The 23,296-nt window shown below is 36.4% G+C and overlaps 1 protein-coding gene across 1 annotated transcript in view; it reads right to left on the bottom strand.

The window, feature by feature from the left end:
- The window catches only part of Dhc64C (dynein heavy chain, cytoplasmic), a 164,518-nt gene that overhangs the window by 57,841 nt on the left and 83,381 nt on the right, over nt 1-23,296 (bottom strand). The window contains exons 43-56 of the mRNA XM_089644258.1: nt 20,102-20,297; nt 18,719-18,807; nt 16,591-16,623; nt 14,973-15,082; nt 10,730-10,855; nt 10,072-10,249; nt 9,790-9,899; nt 9,378-9,504; nt 9,049-9,206; nt 4,644-4,770; nt 3,506-3,595; nt 3,172-3,331; nt 2,250-2,564; nt 85-233 (exon numbers count right to left, since the gene is read on the bottom strand). Coding sequence (XP_089500384.1) covers nt 85-233; nt 2,250-2,564; nt 3,172-3,331; nt 3,506-3,595; nt 4,644-4,770; nt 9,049-9,206; nt 9,378-9,504; nt 9,790-9,899; nt 10,072-10,249; nt 10,730-10,855; nt 14,973-15,082; nt 16,591-16,623; nt 18,719-18,807; nt 20,102-20,297 — 1,968 coding nt within the window. The remainder of the gene's footprint in view (nt 1-84; nt 234-2,249; nt 2,565-3,171; nt 3,332-3,505; nt 3,596-4,643; nt 4,771-9,048; nt 9,207-9,377; nt 9,505-9,789; nt 9,900-10,071; nt 10,250-10,729; nt 10,856-14,972; nt 15,083-16,590; nt 16,624-18,718; nt 18,808-20,101; nt 20,298-23,296) is intronic.

The raw sequence follows: 23,296 nt of genomic DNA, 5'->3' as shown, positions 1-23,296 counted from the left end.
TGCATTTTGTCACTTAGAGTGAAACACATATTTATCAGTGAGAAAATAGACTGTCTGTATGTCTGATCTGTTGCATATATTCACCTGTTTGAGCGACGTCTCTCCAGGGTAGTCGACGTAAATAACCGGCACGTGACGCAGCAGCCGATGACTTAGCGGTTTGCGGCCCGGATCCGTGGGGGGGTTGCACGCGCCCACGAACTGGATGCGCTCCAGGCACACCCACGAGTGGTCTGGAATAAGTATAACACATGGATTACCGAGGGTTATGTACAAATTACATTTTTCAAAAGAACAAGAGCAAAACAAAATATAAACGAGAAACAGCTATGACAAGAAAATAAAAAGTTATTACTAAGTTGTTTTAAAAGATACTTAGGTCCCAATGGGTGATGTGTTTCATTTCATAAGACAAATGAGTCGTGTAATTTCTATACCCGCTATATCAACTTTCATTGATTTGGAGAAAACCACAAAAAACTGTCACATCTCTAGCGTACATAAGTAATTGCATTACAATTTTTTATATAATGAATTGGAGTAATAAAATTTCGAAAAGCATTTATTTTTCTATATATGTCTAGCAATAATTAAGTAATTTCGATAAATAAAATGGATAAAGCGGATTTTGATACTCACTTCGTGATATAGAGGCTTTTGAAAGTCAACTGAGCCGACATGGCGGGTTTAGAAACACACGCGTAGATCATTTTGACACACGAGCGTGGCGTCAGAGCGGCGGCCATATTGTATTTTGGCAAAATAACTGCTTGTGATTGATTGAATCCGATATAGCGGGTTTTGATAGTAACTTTCTGTATGATATAGCGGATTTGGTTTCTCACTCGCAGTTTTAACATGGTTTTTGGTCATGATAAGGAGGGTTTTGAAACTCAATTTTAGGCTCCTCTTGTTGCTCGCAAAAATGTGAACAAGATGTCATACTCAGATCATTTTGTCAAAAAATCGGATATAGCAGGTATAGAAATTATAGGATTCAAATCACACATAAATTGGGTTTAAACCATAGACATATGAATATTAGTAGACCTGCCCTAAGTGATTAAAAGCGTATTATTCCCCACTCCCCATACCGGTTCCATTGGAGCCGGCTGGGCTCGCGTATGGCCTCAAGTGAATTTAGAAAACGTGACGTCATCATTCTTGTGCGAACTATGGTCGAGGCATCATCGGTTCATTTTACGAAATAACACGGCAAAATGGTGGCTTGTGGTATGAAAACTTGTAAAAATAGATGTGAAAAAGAGAATAAACCCAATTGTCGTATTACATTCCATATATAAGCATTATTTTACTTTATTTTAAGCATATTCACATCGTATAATATGGATCAGTTGTAGAAACATATACTATCACTACGTCTGGACGCGAAACACAGAGCTGGTTGGTTGCGGGAAGTAAATTATGAAAATTTATAAAAGTGTCTTAACTAAATACGTAAACGAAATATTCGACTCTGAAAATAGAAGAAATTTATTTTGCCGAATTTGGACTTCGCAAATTTATTCATAACGTGGTGAGTAATTTGCGCTCCCATGTAAAAATGTCTATTCATTCAAAAGCAGATTTTACTTTTAAGAACTAAATGGTGATATTATAATGCGAGATGCCTATTTACTGTCAGATTGATTTATTGACGAATCACAGTCAGCTTTACCCTCTTCGTTCTTCAACAGTTGATTTTATCCCTCATCTTTAATTTCTAGTCTATATATTCATATGTCTGTGGTTTAAACAGATCATCTGCCAAAATATAAACATGGCCGTGTAGAATCAAAACCTGGTTGGTCAACTTCATTCTCGGCTTGTCTTTCGCCCCATCAACAGTGTTATAAATATGAAAACATAAAGGAAAACCTGGTTGGACGAATCCATCATCAGATTTTTGTCATCAGGTGTCTTTTGCTCCATCAACAGTATTAAAAATGTTACAACCTACCAGAAGCCGTGTAGAATTACAACCTGTTTGGTCAGCTACATTCCTGGCACGTCTTTCGCCTCTTCAACAGTATCAAAATATCAAAACTTAACACAATTCACGTAGAATCAAAACCTTTTTCACCGCACGTCTTTTTACCTATCAGCAGTATCAAAATTTACGAGAAATCATACAGCCTGGTTCACCATCAACAGCATTAAAAATATTGCAATTCACCAAAGTACGGTTGGTAAACTCCATTCCCGGTCTGCCTTTTCCCCAATATCAGTGTAAAAATATAATTACTCACCGGAAGCCCTGTAGAATCCTTTGTGCTCCAACAGTTGCCTGAGGAAAGATATAACCCTTTGAGTCCCGTACTGGTCCATATCGGGCAAGTTGATTTCGTCGCAGAATAGCACCAGCCACTTTCCGAGCTGCACGGGCGCCAGTATCACCCCGTTGGGCGTCTTGCGGTACTCGCAATAGTGGTCAAAAGTCTTTAGCAGCAGCTCGGGGGTGGTGGCCGAACTGAAGTTAAGGCCCACAACTTCCATGTCAGGCAGGGCTCGGAGCGCTGAGAAGAGGGTCATCGTCTTGCCAGAACCGGGCGGGCCGCAGAGCACTGCAAAATATTAAAAAAAAATTATGAATAAAAAAGCGGTAAAACCATGTATGTTCGTGTGAGAAAATGTGGAGATCAAGAAAGGGACGCTTAGATGGTTTGGACATGTAGAGCGAATGAGCGAAGAAAGAAGTGTAAGGAGAACATATGATGCAAATGCAAATGGTAGCAGAAGTCGGGGACGCCCGAGGAAGACATGGCACGACCAAGTGAATCAGATATTTGAGTGGGGCCATGTCAACAGTCAGAATAATAGAAGAGTATGTATGAATGTGAATGAGGCAAGGAGTCTGTGCTAAAACCCTAGTTGTTTGGCGGTTCATCCACTCTGCCTACCCTTGCAGAGAAACGGCGTGATGGTTAGTTAGTTAGATAGTTAGTATCATTGAAGACAATATGTAACACAATAAAGACAGAAGGAGATTTGGTCGCATCTGGGAATTAAACCCAGGACCTACTCCTTGCCGAAGTAGTGCTCTGACCGCTAAGATAATTCGACCAAATCAACTATATATTAAATATTTTCCTTTAAAATATGTTAATACTTTAATCGTCTTCGCAAAATGAACCATGTACAATTGAAGTGAAGATATATTGAATATCTCACCAAGAGGCTTATGTTCGGCCAGCCAGGTGTAGAGCAGCGCCTCGTGGCGCACGGTGTCCAGAGTAGGCACCACCACGTCCGGCGCGGCCACCTTGTGCGTCTCCACCTCGATCTGCGGCACCTTGGCGGACCACGGCGCCCATTCGCCACTTATGGCCACCTGCGACAACATTCTAATTATTAGTTTTGTCGCAATCAGAATACAAGGTTGCAATGATATGGTAAAATCCACTAAAACTCATTAAAATCAAATCAACAATACATATTATAACACAAGGACATTTAATGTAAGAGTGTTGAAGCCATAACAGAGATGATCTTATGATGATGTTACCTCAAAGTCAATGATGGGCTGGTTGGAGTTGGCAGGAGGAAGTGGTACGGTGCTTACCGACCTGATGAAGTCTCCGAGCTCGCAGCGACCCTGCAAATTACAGCAGTATTACAATCAATCTATCCACATTTCAATGAATTAATGAATCCACATTTCAATCAATCAATTAATCCACATTTAAATCCATCGACACTCCAACTAATTGAAGTTATAAATTCATTTTATTTCATCAATATCAATTAAAAGATTGTTCAGGGATAAATAAGTAATGAAATTAATCAATCAACTGATATTTCAGTTAAATAATTATCTGATAATTGAATAAATCAATCGATATTTTAATAAATCAATACATATTTCAATCAATCAATCTATATTTCAAACAATCCATCAAACGTTTTTTCAAATATCAAAAGGTATTCAAATCAATTAATATCTATTTCAATCAACATTTTAATAAAGTAATTGAATAAACCAACGGATATATTAATCAATCAATCAATCAATATTTCAAACAATCAATCTATATATATGTGTGTAGCTGTACTCCGCCACGTGTTGCTGTGGCTCAGTCTGTCTGTGCAGATAGAGAAATAATAGCGCATGTCGCTTTAACGTCCAACAGATGGCGTTGTTTAAAAAAAAAAAGAGCATATTTGTCCAACAGATTGCGCTATTTAAAAAACAAACATGTTTTCACCAGTCACAGGTGACATCTATATAAAATAGGTATATAAAAACACATGTGTATTTGAATGTTGTGTCAAAATTTCAAAGCAATCGTTAAAGAACTTTCGGAGATTGAAGATTTTGAAAAAAGAACATAAACATTTTTATTTATATATATATTGGGAAAAAATAAAAGAAAAAAAAAGTATACATATTTCAAACAATCAATCGACATTTCAATCAATCTATCGTGTTGTATATGGTGTTTATCAATCAATCGATATTTCGATCAATATTTCAATGAAGTAATCAACACCCATTTCAAACAATTCATCGATATTCAAATCAATCAGTCGATATTTCAAAAAATCAATCGGTCTTTCAATAAATCAATTAATTGATAAACATTCTATCAATCAATGAATACGGCAATCGAACGACATTCTACAGTCAATGTTGTTGGTCTCACCTTTAGTTTGGAGTCTCCTGCGAACGACCACAGCAAGGAGTATACCAACACCTTGGGAATGTACGCATCCAGCTGATCTGGACTCACTGGGAAGTCGGTGTGCTGGCGGTTGTACGCCAAAACATTCCTGGAAACACAGAGAATGGAGAGGGTTCAGAGACGATTCACAAAAATATCAAGGGCAATAATAACAATAATCAATTATTATTATTATTATTTATTGGATAATTTGTATAGTGCCGCTTTTGTGAGATATCACCTCAGGGGAGCTTTACAGTTGATGCAGGTATTACAAAAAATATAAATATTACAAAAATAGAGTGAAGTTAAGTTAAGTAAAATGAAGTATAGGAACAGGTGCACGAAGATAGAAAATGGAGACTCTGCAGCAAGAATCCTAGGTGGTGAAGAAACTGGGCCAGTTGCTGCAGCGAAAGAGTCCACAGCGTCCACCAACAGTGCCAGCACGAGGTTCGTCATCCGTCCAGGTATGTGTCTGCTGCTAATAAAGCGCTGATACACTATCCTCTCACAGATACCAGACCTTGGCAGCACCGCTGTGACGTTCTATGAAGATAGAAGATGGAGACTCTGCAGCAAGAATCCTAGGTGGTGAAGGAACTGGACCAGCTGCTGCAGCAAGAGAGTCCACCGCGTCCAACAACAGCGTCCAGGTATGTATCTGCTGCTAATAATAAAGCGCTGACACCTCACATAGATAAGAGACCCTGGCAGCACCGCTGTGACGTTCGGCAAGTCTATCATTTATCTCCATATAATCCTGTTCCTGGTAATTGTTGAAGTGGTGCATTCAGCCCGCAATAAAAATCGACAGTTGGGATAATAAATTACTCTGGGCTTAGTAAAAAGCTTGCCAGGGTCCAAACTTCCCCGGTTTCCGAGAATTACGTTGAAAACATCTGGAGTGCATTTACCGATCGCCGTTCGTTTCGAATGTCCAATATTTTTGAGCAAATTTCCGATTATTCACTTTTAAAACACTGCACTCAAATCACATATTATAAAGTTCTAATAATTATAAAGTTTATTTTTATTTAAGTTCAAATGTTGATTGATTGATTTTAAAAATGTCAGGAATGATAATATTCTTCTACATGGCTCCTTGATATCTTATAGTGTTAACTTACATATGTATTATTTCTTATTCATAAGTATCATTGAATCGCTGACAGCCCTGAATTGTTAATGCCAAGTTGCGATGCCTACTCAGCTATTCCAAGTACAATTATTTTTTTTAATGATAAACTAATGTTTATAAGACAAGGTTTTATGCATAGCATAAAGGATAACAAATAGATAGTCGCCTAAAATAAACATTAATTTATCATTAAAAAAATAATAATATTTGAAGTAAAAAAATATTTCACCAATAAATGAAGATATAATATGTCTCGACGCCATCTAGTGAGAAATTTAACACTAACAAAGCCTTTCCTACAAATATAAAGTTGGTTGTTTACAGGTGGAAAAAATATAATAAGCAGTAATTGTTGATTTTATTTTATTTATTTATTTTATAATATTGATTTGACTGTCCAACTAGGAAGGATTCCCGTTTCAGGACAGTCAAATTTACAAGTTTCAAGTTATCCTAGACGAATACAGGATTTAAGACTAGCTAAAATAAGTATGATAAAACGAAGATACATAAAAAGATACATAAAAAGATACATAAAAAGATACATAAAAAGATACATAAAAAAGATACATAAAGATACATAGAGGCGTTCGTGATTTCAAATTACATTTTTTAGTATCATTTCGGAATCAGTCCTGCCTAGATCCAACAACCATTTTGTCACTCTTGGACCGAAGGATGACAATTCACACAGTTTCAGCTGAGAGGGGATTTTATTATATATTTTAGGACCGAGATATGAGAATATTTTTTCATAAGCCGCTCTGTTGCTTGTTGGAACGGAAAGGTCATTCCTTCCCTTACTTCTGGTTTGATGTTTGTGTTCGGCTGTTTTCATTTTGTTTTTATTTTTATGAACATGTATTACAATTTTTTTTATATAGCACTGTCGGACATCTAGTACATTAAATTCCTTGAAGAGAGCGTCACTCGAATATCTGAAAGGTTTCTTCATAATAACATGTAAAATAGATTTCTGTGCCTTCAATAACGGGTTTAATGTTGTTCTTCCTGAACCTCCAAGTAATAGTACATATTGAATCATTTGGCGGGTTGGAAATAAGCCGACATGGCTCAGTGGTTACAGAGCACCTGACCGGATATCAGAAGGCACGGGTTCAATTCCCGTTGGCGGCATTTATTTTTACTCAGGAGATATTTTCAATTTGTATTAGTATTTCGGGCGATTAATTATTGCTTATAATTATTTGTTATTCCAAGTACGATTAATTTTGTGGGTAACAATCAACTCACTACTGACTATTATCATAGACACCTCATAGACATGGCTTATACAAGCCTAGTATAAATTAGTTCAACTATTGTTACACTGGTATATATTACTTTTGAATTATGTATTGTCTTACAGCACTTATATTAACACATTCTTTGCGGGAAATGAGAAAACTCGTCATACGCCTTTTTACAGTAAGACGCGGGAGACGATTTTACTCGTTTTGTTGCGCAAAGCGGTAACGAGCGGGAAATTTGTAAACAAGGGGTTCTAAATGGGTGCGGGGTCATGTGTTTTCTATTGTCGGCGGTACCCGATCTATCTACCTGTCAATACAATGAGTTTAAAACACAACAAAAAAATTTAAAAAATGAAATCGTTGTCGCTTATGTTCCACTCACAAACTACGCAGTGAAACGCGGTACATGTGCAAGTTTTGCAATGTGCCCCTGAAGCACTATTAGGTTATAGTTTTTTTTATATGTATTGAAAATTTCTAAATAATCTTGTAATTTTGTATGAAGAAATTTCGATATGTTATTTCGATTGTGTAATACTGTTTTTTCTATGATTCCCAAGAAAGTATAAAGTTTTTGTTCATGAAAAAAGGAATTACACATACATTGCTAAGTAAATAAATAGAGACATCTTTTTAAAGTAAAACACTGAAAGTTTCATCGAAAAATATCAAATAGATCATAAGATATGAATATTTTGCAGAAAGTCTAATTTTGGCGCTAAAATTTAAAAAAACACCCGCCCCCAATTTGGCGGTAAAATGCCCGACCATATAGTCTTAATAACTGCAATAGTGTTTTTGTTTACACATTAATTGTTCTTTAATTTATTGCTATTATTATCCTGTTTACCACTGTACGCTTGTAATTCGATTATGATTATGACAATGGCGATTCAAGGAACTAAGATTACCAACGTTAAAAGAATGAAGTGCAAAGGGGGATTTGATTGAGAAGATAATGTATAAATAGCAAATAGAAATGAAATCCTTGTTTAGGTAATTATGTACTTATGTTTAAAACATATAATTATGTAACTAACTTAACACAATTCGGACGGGAAAGGTAGTTCTACCCGTTCAGTCGATTGATGCTTAACGCCGGGAAGGGTAATTCTATCTTTTGCGCTGGCCTCATTTCAATGGCAGAAAAGACGGAATTATTCAATATTATATACCAATCTCTTTGTAAAGGTCCCAACTATATGTACATAATTATCCAATCGTAATGCAAGTCTTCTTTTTATATTTATCTTCGTGCCTTTCATTTACATCGGTATTTCAACTAAAGGATAATATATTATTTGTTATTGTGATAATTGAATTCCTGGAATGAGGGTGTTTTTATGACCGTGAAATCCTATTTGAATCTATATCTCTGTTTCGCCCCACTCAACTCCTATGTCCAAGCGAGTGAGAGATGTTGGGCGTATTTAAAGAAAGCAGGTATGAGCAACTACCGATAGGCGGACCGTAATAAACATATTACAAGGTTAATTGAGTTGCATTTCAAATTATATTCGATTTTTGTTTAGTACTTTTATAACTTGGGTACGCTGAGTTACTACGTAGAAATTTTTATTAAAATATTTTAATTATTTTCGAAGATATAGCGATTTAAAACAAATCAAAGAAATTTGCACGGGACCTTTATTTTCGCCCGGACTCAGTATAGCGCCAGCGCAAAAAATACCCAGCCAAAATGTGTTAAGACAAAGATGAGATACGCAATAATGGGTAGGTAATAAACAGCGTTTTTGAATATATATAAATCTATTTAAAGCTTGATTGTATACTCGTCAGGAGATATGAAAGGATTGACTCATCATCATATGAGGTATGTAAGAATGAAGCACGGAGTATGTGCCAAGTTGGAGTTACTATTCTCTCCGTCTACCCCTGCGGAGAAATGGCGTGATGGTTAGTTAGCGTTTAACTAAAGAACCGCGCACTTGCAAGTTCGTATCTCCCTTGTGTTTTAATTTGATTAGCCTACCTGACGCCCTGGTTGAGCATGGAGAAGAGAGAGCCGAGTGCGCGGTGGCGCGTGAAGTCCATGATGTGCTCCAGCGTGCCGGCGCGCTCGATGCAGCGCACCACCAGTCCGTCCGCAGAGAACAGCGGGCTGAGCAACGCGGCCACCGCTCTTTGCGTCTGCGAACAAACAAAAACCATTAATATAATGCATCATACATTAATTAAATTCGCACACATTTCTATTCAGTGTTTTCCAAATCAAATTACATAGTTTTTATTTGTCTTTTGGAACAATATTCCCATTAAATTCGTTGATTAAGTTCCAGTTTAAAAACACAGATGGCTCACGTGCAGGGCGGGGGAGATAATCTCGTCGGGGGTGATCTGCTCCCCGGGCTGGCCGGACTGCTTGCCGGGGATGGTCATGAAGCTCAGAGAGTCCTCGTCTCCGTCCTCCAGAGCTATATTCTTCAGCCTGGAAATCAACATTTGGTTGTAGGGAAAATCGACTTTATTTTATAGGGAAAAAAGACATTCTTTATAGGGAAAATTCTAATTTTTTTTCAGGAAAATCGACATTTTTTAATAGGAAAATAACATTATTTTTTTTAGTTGAAATCGACATTTTCAAAATATTTCGACACTTTTATAGTGAAAATCAACATTTTTTATCAAAGTTTTTAGTCCAAATTGGTAACTTTATGAGAATGGATATTTTTATAGCGGAAATCGACAAGATTTTGACAAACGAAGGACTCACCTCATCAGGTAGTTTTCGAAGATCATCTCCGTGGTGAGCACATCCTGGGAGAACCAGACCATACCGCAGCGGGACACGGTGGCCAGCGTAGCGTACTTCAGATCCTGGACCTGATAGTGGAAATGGAAGTTAGAACACTCCATAAAAGATGTGCGCCAAGATCAGAATAACCACATCGTCACTAAATTGACTACAGTAAAACAACGTTCAAATACAGTTGCGTAGAATATAAAACTATATGATTTATACATGGTGTATGATGTAACATTAGGAAAAACTGGCCTCGAACATGACGCGCACGTTAGGCGGCAGACTGAGGCGCTCGCCGTTGGGTAGCGTCAGTAGCTTGTTGTCGTCCAGCACTGAGTTGAGGTTCTCCACCCACTCGGGGTCCACGTCGCCGTCGAAGATGATCCACTGGCGCTTGTTGATCTCACCGCGCACATTGTCAATTATTTTCCTGGAGGATAAAAAACAAAGATATGATTTTTTAAAATGAAAACCTGTATGATGAAAGTGATATTTTGGAAAAAATAGTCACAATTAAAGTGGAATTTTGATAAAATAGTCAGGATGAAAGTGGTATTTTCATATAATAGTCACAATGAAAGTAACATTTTGTTAAAACAGTCATGATGAAAGTTGTATTTTGATATAATATTCATGATGAAAGTGATATTTTGTTAAAATAGTCATGATGAAAAATAATCACGATGGAAATGGTATTTTAATTTGATTTTATTTTGGAAAATAAATAAATTTATTTAATTTTAGAGAAAAGTCACAATGAAAGTTGTAATTTTGGAGAAATAGTCGCGATGAAAGTTGTAATTTTGGAGAAATAGTCACGATGAAAGTTGTAATTTTGGAGAAAAGTCACAATGAAAATTGTAATTTTGGAGAAATAGTCACAATGAAAGTGGAATTTTGAAAAAAAAACCTGAGTATATGTGTGAAGAGTCCATCGGTCCACTCCCTGGTGTTGGGGTCCAGCACTCCGTACAGGGCCTCCTTGGACATGGCCTTGGGGTCGATCACGTGCGCCACCCCCTCCACCCCCTCGTATCTGCGGGAGCAAGAGATTAAGTCATCTCATAATCAATAGTCCAGAGTCAAAGAGACTACGGCATCCGGAAGGAAGGCCAAGAGATGGGGAAGAGGAATGTACCTGGCTGTTCAGATCTGGCATCTTTTGAATGATGGTCTCTCACAAGGGCGACACCAAGTATTTTTTTATTATTATAAAACAATGCACAAATAAAATATTATGGTTAATTTAAACATAATACATAATGGCAATTCTTAGGAAGGGTTGTTTCGGAGAATTTGAACAATTCTTCAAATTTCAAAGTTAATTTTCAAGGAAGTTCTGTTATTATTTCAGTTCTGTCAAGCAACTAGCCTATAATTATATAACAACAGAACTTGAATAAGACTTTCACAGAACCAGAAAATGAATGTTGAAATTTGATGAATTGTTCAAATTCTCCGAAACAACCTGGTTGCACCAATACACGATAGACATTAATTTACACATATATCTCATGCACACATACCTGCGACCACTGTACTGAGATATGTTGGTATGTTGTCCTTTGTTCCTACCTCCCTATCCATTCCTGCACATTTATGTGCACTTTGCATTCCGTGTGTTTCAATACCTCGACAAGTCTATTACAATATCCCGAACCGCATAGCTCTCTATAAAAACTGCATCCGCGCGAGATCTTACCTCGCTTTTATTATATTTTCATCTGCGCCGATATCGAGCAAACAGTTACGTGTTCAGTGCCACTGCTGTGATCTGTGAGAAGAACAAACAGGTGCCCCATTTCCTAATGGTGAGTCCTTCCTTCCATGCAACATATTGTCTCACGTGCAGTGGTAATTACACTAAATACAAGGTCCTTTGAGAAACATTTTTACTCTCATAAAACAACCTAACATAACACCGTATACACATCACAACCAGTCTCAAATCTTTCTCACCGGGGAGTAGGTTATTTAATTCTATTTAACTTGTCTTCTATGTCATTTTTTGTGTTTTTTCATTGATCTCTTTCTGCCAGATTTGTATTCATTAAACTTTTCTATTCTTTTATATCTGGGGGAAGGATATTGTGGAGTTTTGTTGCAAAATAAATGTAATTTCTTTGTCAGAAGGTGGTTTTATAACTTGGAATGTATTTAATGTAATTTGATTTGATCTAGTGTGATGGATATGCAGCCAGAAGAGGATTACGTATATTACGTATACGAAGGTGGTATATTACGTATATACGAAGGTGGTTTTATAACTTGGAATGTATTTAATGTAATTTGATTTGATATACGTATATACGAAGGTGGTTTTATAACTTGGAATGTATATAATGTAATTTGATTTGATCTAGTGTGATGGATATGCAGCCAGAAGAGGATTACGTATATTCAAATAATTTCAGTAGTATATTTTTGGCATATACTTGTTGTACATTTGGTACATCAAAACTATTGAAAATCTCAATCAAAGGCGTTCTTATGATTGTATTCGGGTTATGTATATAATAATAATAATAATGACATGGCATTTATATAGCGCAGTTTAGTGCCATTTTACTTCAAGTGCGCTTAACTATAACAAACAACGGTAATTGAATATTAGCGGTCATGTTCTTAAAATTATTTCTACAGTGTGCCTTACCCAATAAAGATGTAATATTATAACACTAAATATTATAACACTAAATATACTGTTTATACAAAGTGATGACAAAACTTAGAGTGACAATAACAGCAGGACAGGACAAAACAAGAACATTAAAACTAAAACAGGAGGCAGTTTGTGCTCAGAAATGAGAATCTTCTGGGCAGACATTTTAAAAAGGTACAATAAGGAGGCAAAGGAAACCAAACAATTACCGGAAGTTTTAGAATATGGCTTATTATGAAATACAGTGGAACCCTCTTAAGAGGTTTTCCAAGGGACCGGCAAAAAAAAACTTCTTAAGCAGGAAAACATCTTAAGAGGGTTTTCAATTTTCTCTTAATTTTGTATCAAATTGACATCCAATCGAAGGATTTATAAATATTGTAATTGTATAATAGGTAGATGAAATAAAACATATGTTTCGTCTGCTTGCTACAAAAAGTTCACTTTAAGTTGATTTTAGACAACAAAAAAACTGCCTACTTATACCAAATAAATGTAAAGAAGATAAACTAACTTAAAATACCAAAAAAAAAACTAAAATGTTTATTACGAAAAGGGGGATGAAAGTGAAATGTAACAGCACAACCACCAACCACGAAACATAAACCCAAACTAAAAGTTTATTTTCATTTTCATGATAAGGAAAGATGTCTAAAATATTGACAAAAAGGATAGGAAAAGATGACAAAAGTCAAATGTTTCGTCCTAATGCTAGGTCCCATTTAATGTAGAGTGTCAGATTAAGTCAATTTTACAAAGTGTTAAAAATTTACACCAGTCAAAAAATATTAGTATTTTAGAGATTTCCCCGACACAGCAAAGTTATGCGATAATGGCCTGTAAAGGAAGACAATTTAGAGTCCATTATTTCATACATTCTGAATATGGAAATTCCCGTTGGACAATGGACAATGCTTGTTGATAATGGCATTTATTTTGCCAATATTAGACAAAAGTGGTTTTATTTTGAGACTGCATGATAACAAAAGAAACCCGCATGGCCAGGACACGAAGATGCCTATGTATTTACAAAGAGATAAGAAATTCTCCCGCTTAATTTTATTTCTTAGAAGACTGGCCTCTGTAAAGCTGATGAAATCGGATAAAGCACAGTTAAAATTTACGTATTTGAAAAGGTATTCACCAACCAGCTCATTTCAAAATTTGATAAAGGCAATGGTTTGACTCTCTGTCGAGTTTGCTTACTACTACTACTACTACTTGACAGCTGGGTACAGATAGCAGGTGTTGATACATGTTCTTTTAGTAAAAGGTGTTTCTCCAAAATTTAAAATCAAATATTGCTTTAATCAAAAATTAAAAAACTGAATATAAGGTACTTTTAATCTTTTTATATTATATAGGTTTTTATATTATATAGTTCATTAAACACGTGTTTTCCACTGCAAAAAAATCAGTTGAATGAATTCTCATACAATTTGAAAATTAAAGAAAAAAACCTTTTTTTGCCAAAAATTTGCGTAAATTAAAATACAATTGGCGCTTAACGCAACGGCCATATTTAAATATGCAGATTCAAGAAGTATGTAGTGATTTGAAATAATATAATATTGAAATGCAAACTTCGCGGCGCGGCGTTACCGGCATGGACAGGCCTCTCAGATGCAGATTTACGAAGTATTGATTCGAGATAAGACGACATTTTTCTGCGGAAATTGAAATTTCGCGGCCCCCAACATTATTTAAATAATTAAATAAAAATACGATTTGAGTAGATGTCTCCTTTTTCTTTTCAATGGATAACCATCCACATTGTTTATGCTTCTATCTCTATCGCACGCATTATGATTTATGTGAGAGTTGGAGATGCATACATTCAGAATAACAGTTCCGTCCATCTGACACAGCAACGTTATGCGATAATGGTCTTTAGAGAAGGGTATTTTAGAGTTCACTATCCCATGTTTATATTATGTATCTTGCATTTGGTTATTCCCAGTGGGCAATGGTCATTTTTCAAATCGGTTAAATGGGTTTTATTGAGAGGCAAAATGACAACAAAGGAGCCACATGTCGGAGCATAAAACGAAATGGTTATTTTTATTGGGCATTTTAAATCCTGACAATTATATTTTGTGCTGTAAAACTTTTTAAAAGGGTAATTATTTTGTTGGGGGATTATATTTTGGAACTTTTTAGGCGGGAAATCCTTTAAGGCGGGAAACATATTAAACGGGAAAAAAAGGCGTATTTTGTATGGGAATTTTTCGGGGTTGAAAAAACTGAACTTCTTAGACGGGAAAACATATTAAACGGGAACTTCTTAAGCGGGTTCCACTGTATTGAAAAGAAGTTAAGATTTATGAAGATTGGAGAAAGGAATTTGAAAAAGGCAAATGAACCCTAGTAAATTGCAACCACAAGTGTAATCCACACACTAATGCAACATCACAAGATTCCTAGTATCACTTTGAGCGTTTACAAAAAATATATTATAAATGTAATTAAAAATAATCATGATCATAGTCACCTCTCTAGAGCCTTCAGCAACACCCTCCAGGCAGTGGATTTGCCACTACCAGATGGTCCGACCATCATCAGGCCGTGGTTCAGTTTGCATATCTGGTAGAGTTGCAGCACCTACAAACATCAAAGAGCGAACACCGGTTAAAAGAAATATCAGAAGGTCATTGATGACGCAACTGAATGCATCTCTCTTTAACATATATTCCTGCGTTCCTTCACCCAATTACCTGTGCCTGTCTGACAGCGTGGAGCACATAAGAATTTATAGTACATTACCAGTATGTTAAGAAAACTTATGCAGTGAACATGTTTCATCAGTGCATTTAATTTGAGCCTATTACGGAAGCTTGTGCCTATTGGAAATACTCAATCAGAATCCCTTTCCAATTCTAACTGATAACTACAGCTACCCCAATAGTTGTGTCAAATATTATTTACAGTCCACATAACAATTTATGGGACATTACCAGTTTGTTAAGAAAACCTGTGCGGTGAACATGTTTCAACAGTGCATTTAATTTGAGCCTATTACGGAAGCTTGTGCAGTGATCAACTGATATCGATTTGCAACAAAGACTCAATCAGAATCCCTTTCCAATTCCAACTGATAACCACAGCTTTCCCAATAGATAAAATATAACCACAAATTGATTTGCATTCAATATACAGGGTATCCGGGGGTAAAGTGCACTAACTTCGCGAGGTGATTCTACATGATGGTAGTAGTAAAAATAATGAATAACTTTTTCTGAAATTCTAACTTTTTTTTTCCATACAAAAAGCCTTAGTGTGAGGTACAAACTTACCCGATAAATTTGCTGTGAACTTGCCGAGAACATGGCAACGTTATGATTGGCCCATATCCATTGAAACCGTATGTAAAAAATAGGCCACGTAAACATTAGGCCGAGAGTTTGGCGTTTACAATTACGCTACAATATTGTAGTAAAATAAAAAGTTACTGACACGAAGCGCGGCAGTAAATGGACTGACAAAACGGCAGTGTTTGGACATTAGACGGTAGATATAGCAACAATGCAAAATAATAATGCCAGCCCCACACGGCGGGCACATTTTACATTTTCACCCGAAAAGTACCCTAAAAAGTTGGAATTTCGAAAAAAAGTCATTAATTTTTTTTACTTGTACTATCACATAGAATCATCTCCCGAAGTTAGTGCACTTTACCCCCGGACAACCTGTATAAAAAAATATTTATTGTACAATGTTCACTAAATTATTACTATGAACAGTAGAACTTTCTTCAAAAAAACTAATTTTCTTTTATTTACCAAATCAAAAGTCACATTTTTGAAATTTAAAATAAGGTTTTATACAATTTATCCAAAACAATGTCACTATCTAATTGAGAATAATTTTTTCAAACTTAAAATAATAAATAGCATCTCGGAAACAATAAAAAACATTTTAAGCCGAAAATAATTGCATTGTCCTTTAAATTAGCAGCGTAACAATATGTATAAATTTCATATCGTTACAGCTTTCTGTTTGCGATGTTTTTTAAGCAGAACAGACTAAAAATAAACAGAATACATAGGAAAATTGGTAAAAAGCAACTTTTGGTTGTCTACAGCGAAAACAAAACACTTTTTTTTACATACCTTCTCCACCCAAGTACAGTCTCTAATGACGTCCTGCGCTCCGAGCAAGGGATTAGCAAGCGTTGGGAAACCACAAAATTAATCACAATAACAATAGGAGAATTATCCCAAACTAGCCAAGTAATATATTTATTTCAATTGTGTTAATTAAGGAAAAAACAATATTTTACAGGAAATAAGTGAGAATTAATAAGGTACTGGAATTATTAACACGAGAGATACAATATATTTAATAACCCATTGACATTTTCGAATAACTCATTTGATCTCCATATATTTCCATACAAATAGAAAATATCTCCCGAGTAAAAATAAATGCCGCCGACGGGAATTGAACCCGCGCCTTCTGATGTCCGGTCAGGTCACAGACATATGAATATATAGACTAGAAATTAAAGGTGAGGGGTAAAATCAACTGTTGAAGAACGAAGGGGGTAAAGCTGACTGTGATTCGTCAATAAATCAATCTGACAGTATATAGGCATCTCGCATTATAATATCACCATTTAGTTCTTAAAAGTAAAATCTGCTTTTGAATGAATAGACATTTTTACATGGGAGCTCAAATTACTCGCCACGTTATGAACAAATTTGAAATCAAATTCGGCAAAAAAAAATTTCTTCTATTTTCAGAGTAGAATATTTTGTTTACGTATTTAGTTAAGACACTTATAAGTGTTCATAATTTACTTCCCAGTAACAACGATGCGCACACTTGAGAATCGCTACATTCGACCAGATGTATCTCGATGTGATAGTATATGTTTCTACAACTGATTCATATTATACAATGTGAATAAGCTTAAAATGATGCTTACATATGGAATGCAATACGACAATTGGGTTTATTCTCTTTTTCACATCTATTTTTACAAGTTTTCATATCACAAGCCACTATTTTGCCGTGTTATTTCATAAAATGCCTCGACCATAGCTCGACGCCAGTTCGAACAAGAATGATGACGTCACATTCTCAAGATTCAGGGGAAGCCATACGCGAGCCCAGCCGGCTCCAATGGAACCGGTATGGGGAGTGGGGAATAATACGCTTTTAATCACTTAGGGCAGGTCTACTAATATTCATATGTCTATGGGTCAGGTGCTCTGGGCCACTGAGCTACATTGGCATATTTCCAATAAGCCAAATAATTCAAGATGTACTAGTAGTTCAATCAACAATTACTGCTTATTATATTTTTTTCACCTTTAAACAACCAACTTTATTTTTGTATGAAAGGTTTTGTTAGTGCTAAATTTCCCACTAGATGGCGTCGAGACATATTATATCTACATTTGTTGGTGAAATATTTTGACTTGTCAAATATTATTAGTTTTTCAATTCGTTATACTCAAATAAATTCTTTATACTCAAATAATGACAAAATGATGAGACGAACAAAACATTTATGTAATAAAATACATGTGTTTGTTTTTTCATTATTAGTAATTTTAGTTAGAAAAAATGTAAAGTGAGCAATTTTTAAAACATTTCTATCTTTGCAATAAAAATAAATGTTTATTTTTAATAATAAAATTTGAAAGCACATCTCATCACCTTTCAAAAACAGTTTTTTGTATTCAGATACATTCAGAAATGTTCAATTTATTTGGATTTTATCGCAAAGCGGAAATACTCTGACCATCTGACAGAATATGCCAGAGGCCTGAGGGTTTATTAGACCGACTTTAAACCGACAGGACAAAAAAAATCAACAAACAAACTAACAATAACAAAAGTAAACCAAAATTTTTTTTTTTTTTTACATTTTGTAATTTCCCTCAGGGCCTATGTCATCTTTGGGGATGCCGTTTGGAGGGTCTTTTTAAGAAATGAAAATAGAGAAAATTCTGAGAAGGAAATGGGTACGAGTGACAGGTAGGAATCTGTCCAGGAGTGTGTCGAGGAGTGACGGGTTTATGAATCAATCCCGCCCAATGCGGTGCATGGCTAAGAGAGTCCAGCTGACGAGGTTAAAGGATCACCCTACCTGGCCCGCCACGCAGATGGTGGACGGACGCACCCGCCATCAAGACCTGGACAAACCTAACCCCATAAACCCCATAATTGGTAAGCCAATTGGTTAAAAAAAGGTGAATGTTAATAATTTCTTAGTGAGCAAGAGTTTACCTTCTCCATCCAGGCGCCACCTGTCTCATCGCCTTCTCCGCAGACCAGGAACTCTTCGGCGCAGACTTTGCGGATCTCATTCTTCAGACCTGGAAGCCAAAAATACCCATAATAACAACATTTTAATGTGATTGACCATGTAACCAACTACACACAACAATCATTTTTCAAAAGGACGTAAACAAAATACTAAAACATCTTTTCAAAAGCTGATATTTTCCATTTGTCCTCAGATCAATTTACTACATGTATATCACATAGAACTAACATTAACATTTAATTGTTAATGTTAGTTCTATGTTTCTATATATGTCATTAAGATAGTAGTTTTTTTTTCCATTATTTTTGGTTTTCACCCTTCAAGGGTGTTCTTGGCCATCATTTAAAATTATTGAGAAATGAAAGGTGAATTTAAATATAAATTTTATTTAAATAGGCAAATTTCAAAATTATAATGAAAATTGGAGTCGAGTTCAGACTTAGAAGAGATGAGATGTTGAATGGAGGGGAGGCAGTTTTAGATAAGGCTTGATAGAAGAGAGGATATTTGTTTAGAGAGGGACAACCAAAAAATATGTGATCTAAAGTTCCCACTTCTAGACCACAGAATGTACAATCTGGGGAGTCAAGGACGTGAATTTTAAAAAGATGGGAAGGAACGGAACAATGTCCGATCCTCATTCGAATGAGTGAAGAAATTTCTTTTTTGGAAAAATGAGGGAATTGCTGAAACCACGGTTTTGATGGAATAGTCATTTGTATTGAGGCATAGCAGGCTCCCTTGGATTGACTAGCAATGTGCCAATACTCTGCCCAAACATTGCGGGATCTATCTTTGATGATGGAAAAAATGTCAGATAGGGGAATGTGGTTTACGAGGGTAACAACAGGGTTGGACGCTCATAGGCTTAGTCGTAAGTCACTAGATATAAGTCAGTAGTTCTAGTATTAATTATTTAATAAATATATTTGTACAGCGCCCTTGAGGTCATTTTTCGATCGATTGGATTTTGGGTTACTATACCCTGTTGTGCTTCTTCTTTCTTTAGCCAACATTATCCTGATTTGATTGATTCCCCTAACTTAGTAAACGGATTGCATTCCTTTGCGTACAGGTGTCAGGGGGAATGCTGCAACTACCGGTACTTCAACAGAAGAAGCTTCGAAGAATTGAAGAAGCCATTGATCTGTTTGACACCAATGCATAATCGGAAAACATGGCAAAAGCACGGTTATAAATGGTTGAAATTTGTCAGAAGAATCAAGCGGGAGTGATTTGCCTTCCTCTCCGCAAATAGACCCTCCACACAGCATCCAAAAAGATGGAATAGGCCTATTGTGTGGAGGGAGGGATTCTGCGATGAATAAGCTCTTATTAGTTACCGGTCATTTCTGCCCTGGTGTAACCGACGTTGGGGAACACGTCGCTCAGCAGCGAGAACAGTAACGGGATATCCTCAGCCACCAGCTTGGGGACCATGGTCTCGCAGACGGACTGGATGAGGATGTCCTGCTCCGGGAGGGACTCAGCGATGGACGCCTCGTCGACCATGGCCTCTCCGCGGGCCACCAGATTTTCCTGAGAAAGAAAACATTACAGATTAGCATCAAGAGAAATGCACAAAGTGTCCTTCTATGGTATAGTATATGTATTTGGAAGTATATATATCTACTAGAGTCTTTTGGGAGATATTTCGACCAGAAGTAATCTTTTTGGGAGATATTTCTCCCAGAAGTAGTCTTTTTAAGAGATATTTCTCCCAGTCTGATACAGACATAAAATTTATGCTGTCTCATTTTATATTATGGTGAAATATACGATTTAACGTACTTACCAGGTAAGTATGGTACTGTATATCATCTCCATATATAGTTAGTAATAACATAGATCGTTGTAGAAGTGTATTATGTATTTGTACAGCGCCCTTGAGGTGATTTTGCACAAAAACGGTGCTATACAAATCATCCAAATATTATTATCATTAAACAGTGTTATAAAAAGAGAGAATCTACTAGAGTGTTTTTGGGAGATATTTCTCCCAGAAGTAGTCTTTTTAGGAGATATTTCTCCCAGTCTGATACGGACTTATAAAATTTATGCTGTCTCATTTTGTATTATGGTGAGATATACGATTTAAACAGTGTTAGAAAGACAGAACATCATGCTTTGTATTTACATTTAAAAGTTTACAATAGACGCTCCTGAAAATTTTATAATAATTCTATGAAATAATATTTAGCTTTATCATAAACTTCGCAAATTTTTTTATGAATACCTTTGACTTATTAAATTTGCTTTTTAATTTCACGTACAGTGATAATTACAGTTTTCACAATAAAAACCATTGACAAGTGACTTTATGCAAACTACGTTTGCGTTCAAAATTTTAATATTTCTAAATATTATATGTCTCTTTGTAATACTAAAATCTGAAAGAGGCTTTTATCTGCTTTCAATAAAAGTATTTAATTTTGAAATATGTTTAATGAAGGGTAAATGCAGGTAATTCCATTAATGGAGGACTAAACGCAGTTGGCGCTAACAAAAAATTGTCCAAAGAAGCGAAGCTAGCAGTCCACAATGGAGTGCTGGTACCTACCCTGATGTATGGGAGTGAGGCATGGAACTGGCAAAGAAAGGATGGAAGTAGATTGAATGCTGTTGAAATGAGATCCATGAGGCGTATGTGTGGTAAAACCATGTTTGATCATGTGAGGAATGTGGATGTCCGCAAAGAGTGCAAGGCTGATGTAAGCGTAATGAGTAAGATCAAGAAAGGGACGCTTAGATGGTTTGGGCATGTAGAGCGAATGAGCGAAGATAGGAGTGTAAGGAGGATATATGATGCAAATGCAAATGGTAGCAGAAGTCGGGGACGCCCGAGGAAGACATGGCACGACCAAGTGAATCAGATACTCGAGTCAGAATAATAGAAGAGTATGTTTGAGACGATGTATGAATGTGAATGAGGCAAGAAGTGTGTGCCAAGACCGAGTTGTTTTGCGGTCTGTCCTCTCTGCCTACCTCTGCGGGAAACGGCGTGATGGTTAGTTAGTTTTATGTTTAAAAATAGTATTTAATTTTGAAATATGTTCAAAAACAGTATTTAATTTTGAAATATGTTCAATAGCAGTATTTAATTATGAAATATGTTCAAAAACAGTATTTAATTTTGAAATATGTTCAAAAACAGTATTTAATTTTGTAATATGTTCAAAAACAGTATTTAATTTTGAAATATGTTCAAAAACAGTATTTAATTTTGAAATATGTTCAAAAACAGCAAATTTATCTGGAATCGAATGTAATGCAAAAATATATCTCATGCAATTTATATTTTGACAGTTCGCTTAAGAGAAACACATTACAAAATAAGGCTTTAGGGGTTAATGATGAATGTAAGTGAGTCTAAAGTAATGGTGTTTGAAAGAGAGAGTACGTAAACAGTGTGCAATATAGTTGTTGCTGAGGAATACTTGGAGCAGGTGGATGAGTTTGTGTATTTAGGAAGTGTGTTCTAGAGAGATGGGAAGGCTGACAGAGATATTGAAACAAGGGTAACTCAGTTAACTCCATTAACTTGCAAAGAGAGGCTAGCAGTCCACAATGGAGTGCTGGTTCCAACCCTTTTTTTTTTTTTTTATACTAACTCCACACAGGAGGCCCTGAAGAAAATAATTTCCCTCAGGGCCTATGTCATCTTTGGGGATGCTGTGTGGAGAATCTTTTTGTGGAGAGGAAGGAGTGAACATGGGTCTTGAAGAGTCCCATGTTGTAGGAGGGAGGAAACACAGAGGCCGGCAGTTCGTTCCACAGCCGAGCTGTTGAACTTAAGAACGAATCGTAGAAGCGACCCGTTCTCATGTGACAAATGTCAACCGTGTACAAATGTTGGGCGCGCGTTTGGCGTGTATCCCGACTACGCACCGGTGCCGAAGGGATCAATGACGCTAGTTCCTCAGAGCATCTTCCATTGTAATACCGATAGAACAAGGACAGCATACCTACCTGACGCCTGTGCTCTAAAGATTGCAGTCCGTTTGTTAAGATTGGGGAATCTATCAAACGGACCGCCCGTTTCTGCACAGAGTCAAGGGTTTTTTCAGGTATTTAGGGGCTCCGGACCAGAGATGGCTACCAAATTCGACAGTAGGGCGCACTTGCGATTTGTACAGGGTCAGCAGTTGTGTACTATTAAAGTATCTGCGGGCCCTGTACAGTACGCCCAGCTACTGAGAGGCCAACTTTACTCTGGCTTCGATGGAGCCCCCGTACCTAAGCTGGTCACTTATAGTTACACCAAGCATATCAATGGAAGGCCTGTTCGGAAGATTGCTTCCGTTGAAGGAGATTAGATTATCATTTGGATCCCTTTTAGACGTAATCAGACAGGATTGGGTCTTGAGATTATTTTTACCCCAGGAGGAAATACTCTGGAGATAACCGTCCATTCTCTGCTTCAAAGCCCTCCGAGCCGTTGGAGTTTGTGTGCCCTTTGGGGGCTTGTCAAACAAAAAGCTATCATGAACTGTAGACACGAAGAAACTGTAAGAAACTGTAGAAACCCTAATGTAGAC

The sequence above is a fragment of the Hesperophylax consimilis genome, chromosome 20, assembly GCF_061612785.1.
Source record: "Hesperophylax consimilis isolate HC1 chromosome 20, BYU_Hcon_1.0, whole genome shotgun sequence".
Classification (NCBI taxonomy): Eukaryota; Metazoa; Arthropoda; class Insecta; order Trichoptera; family Limnephilidae; genus Hesperophylax; species Hesperophylax consimilis.
Note: the sequence above shows the minus strand (reverse complement) of the source record. Positions and strands in the feature narration are given on the sequence as shown.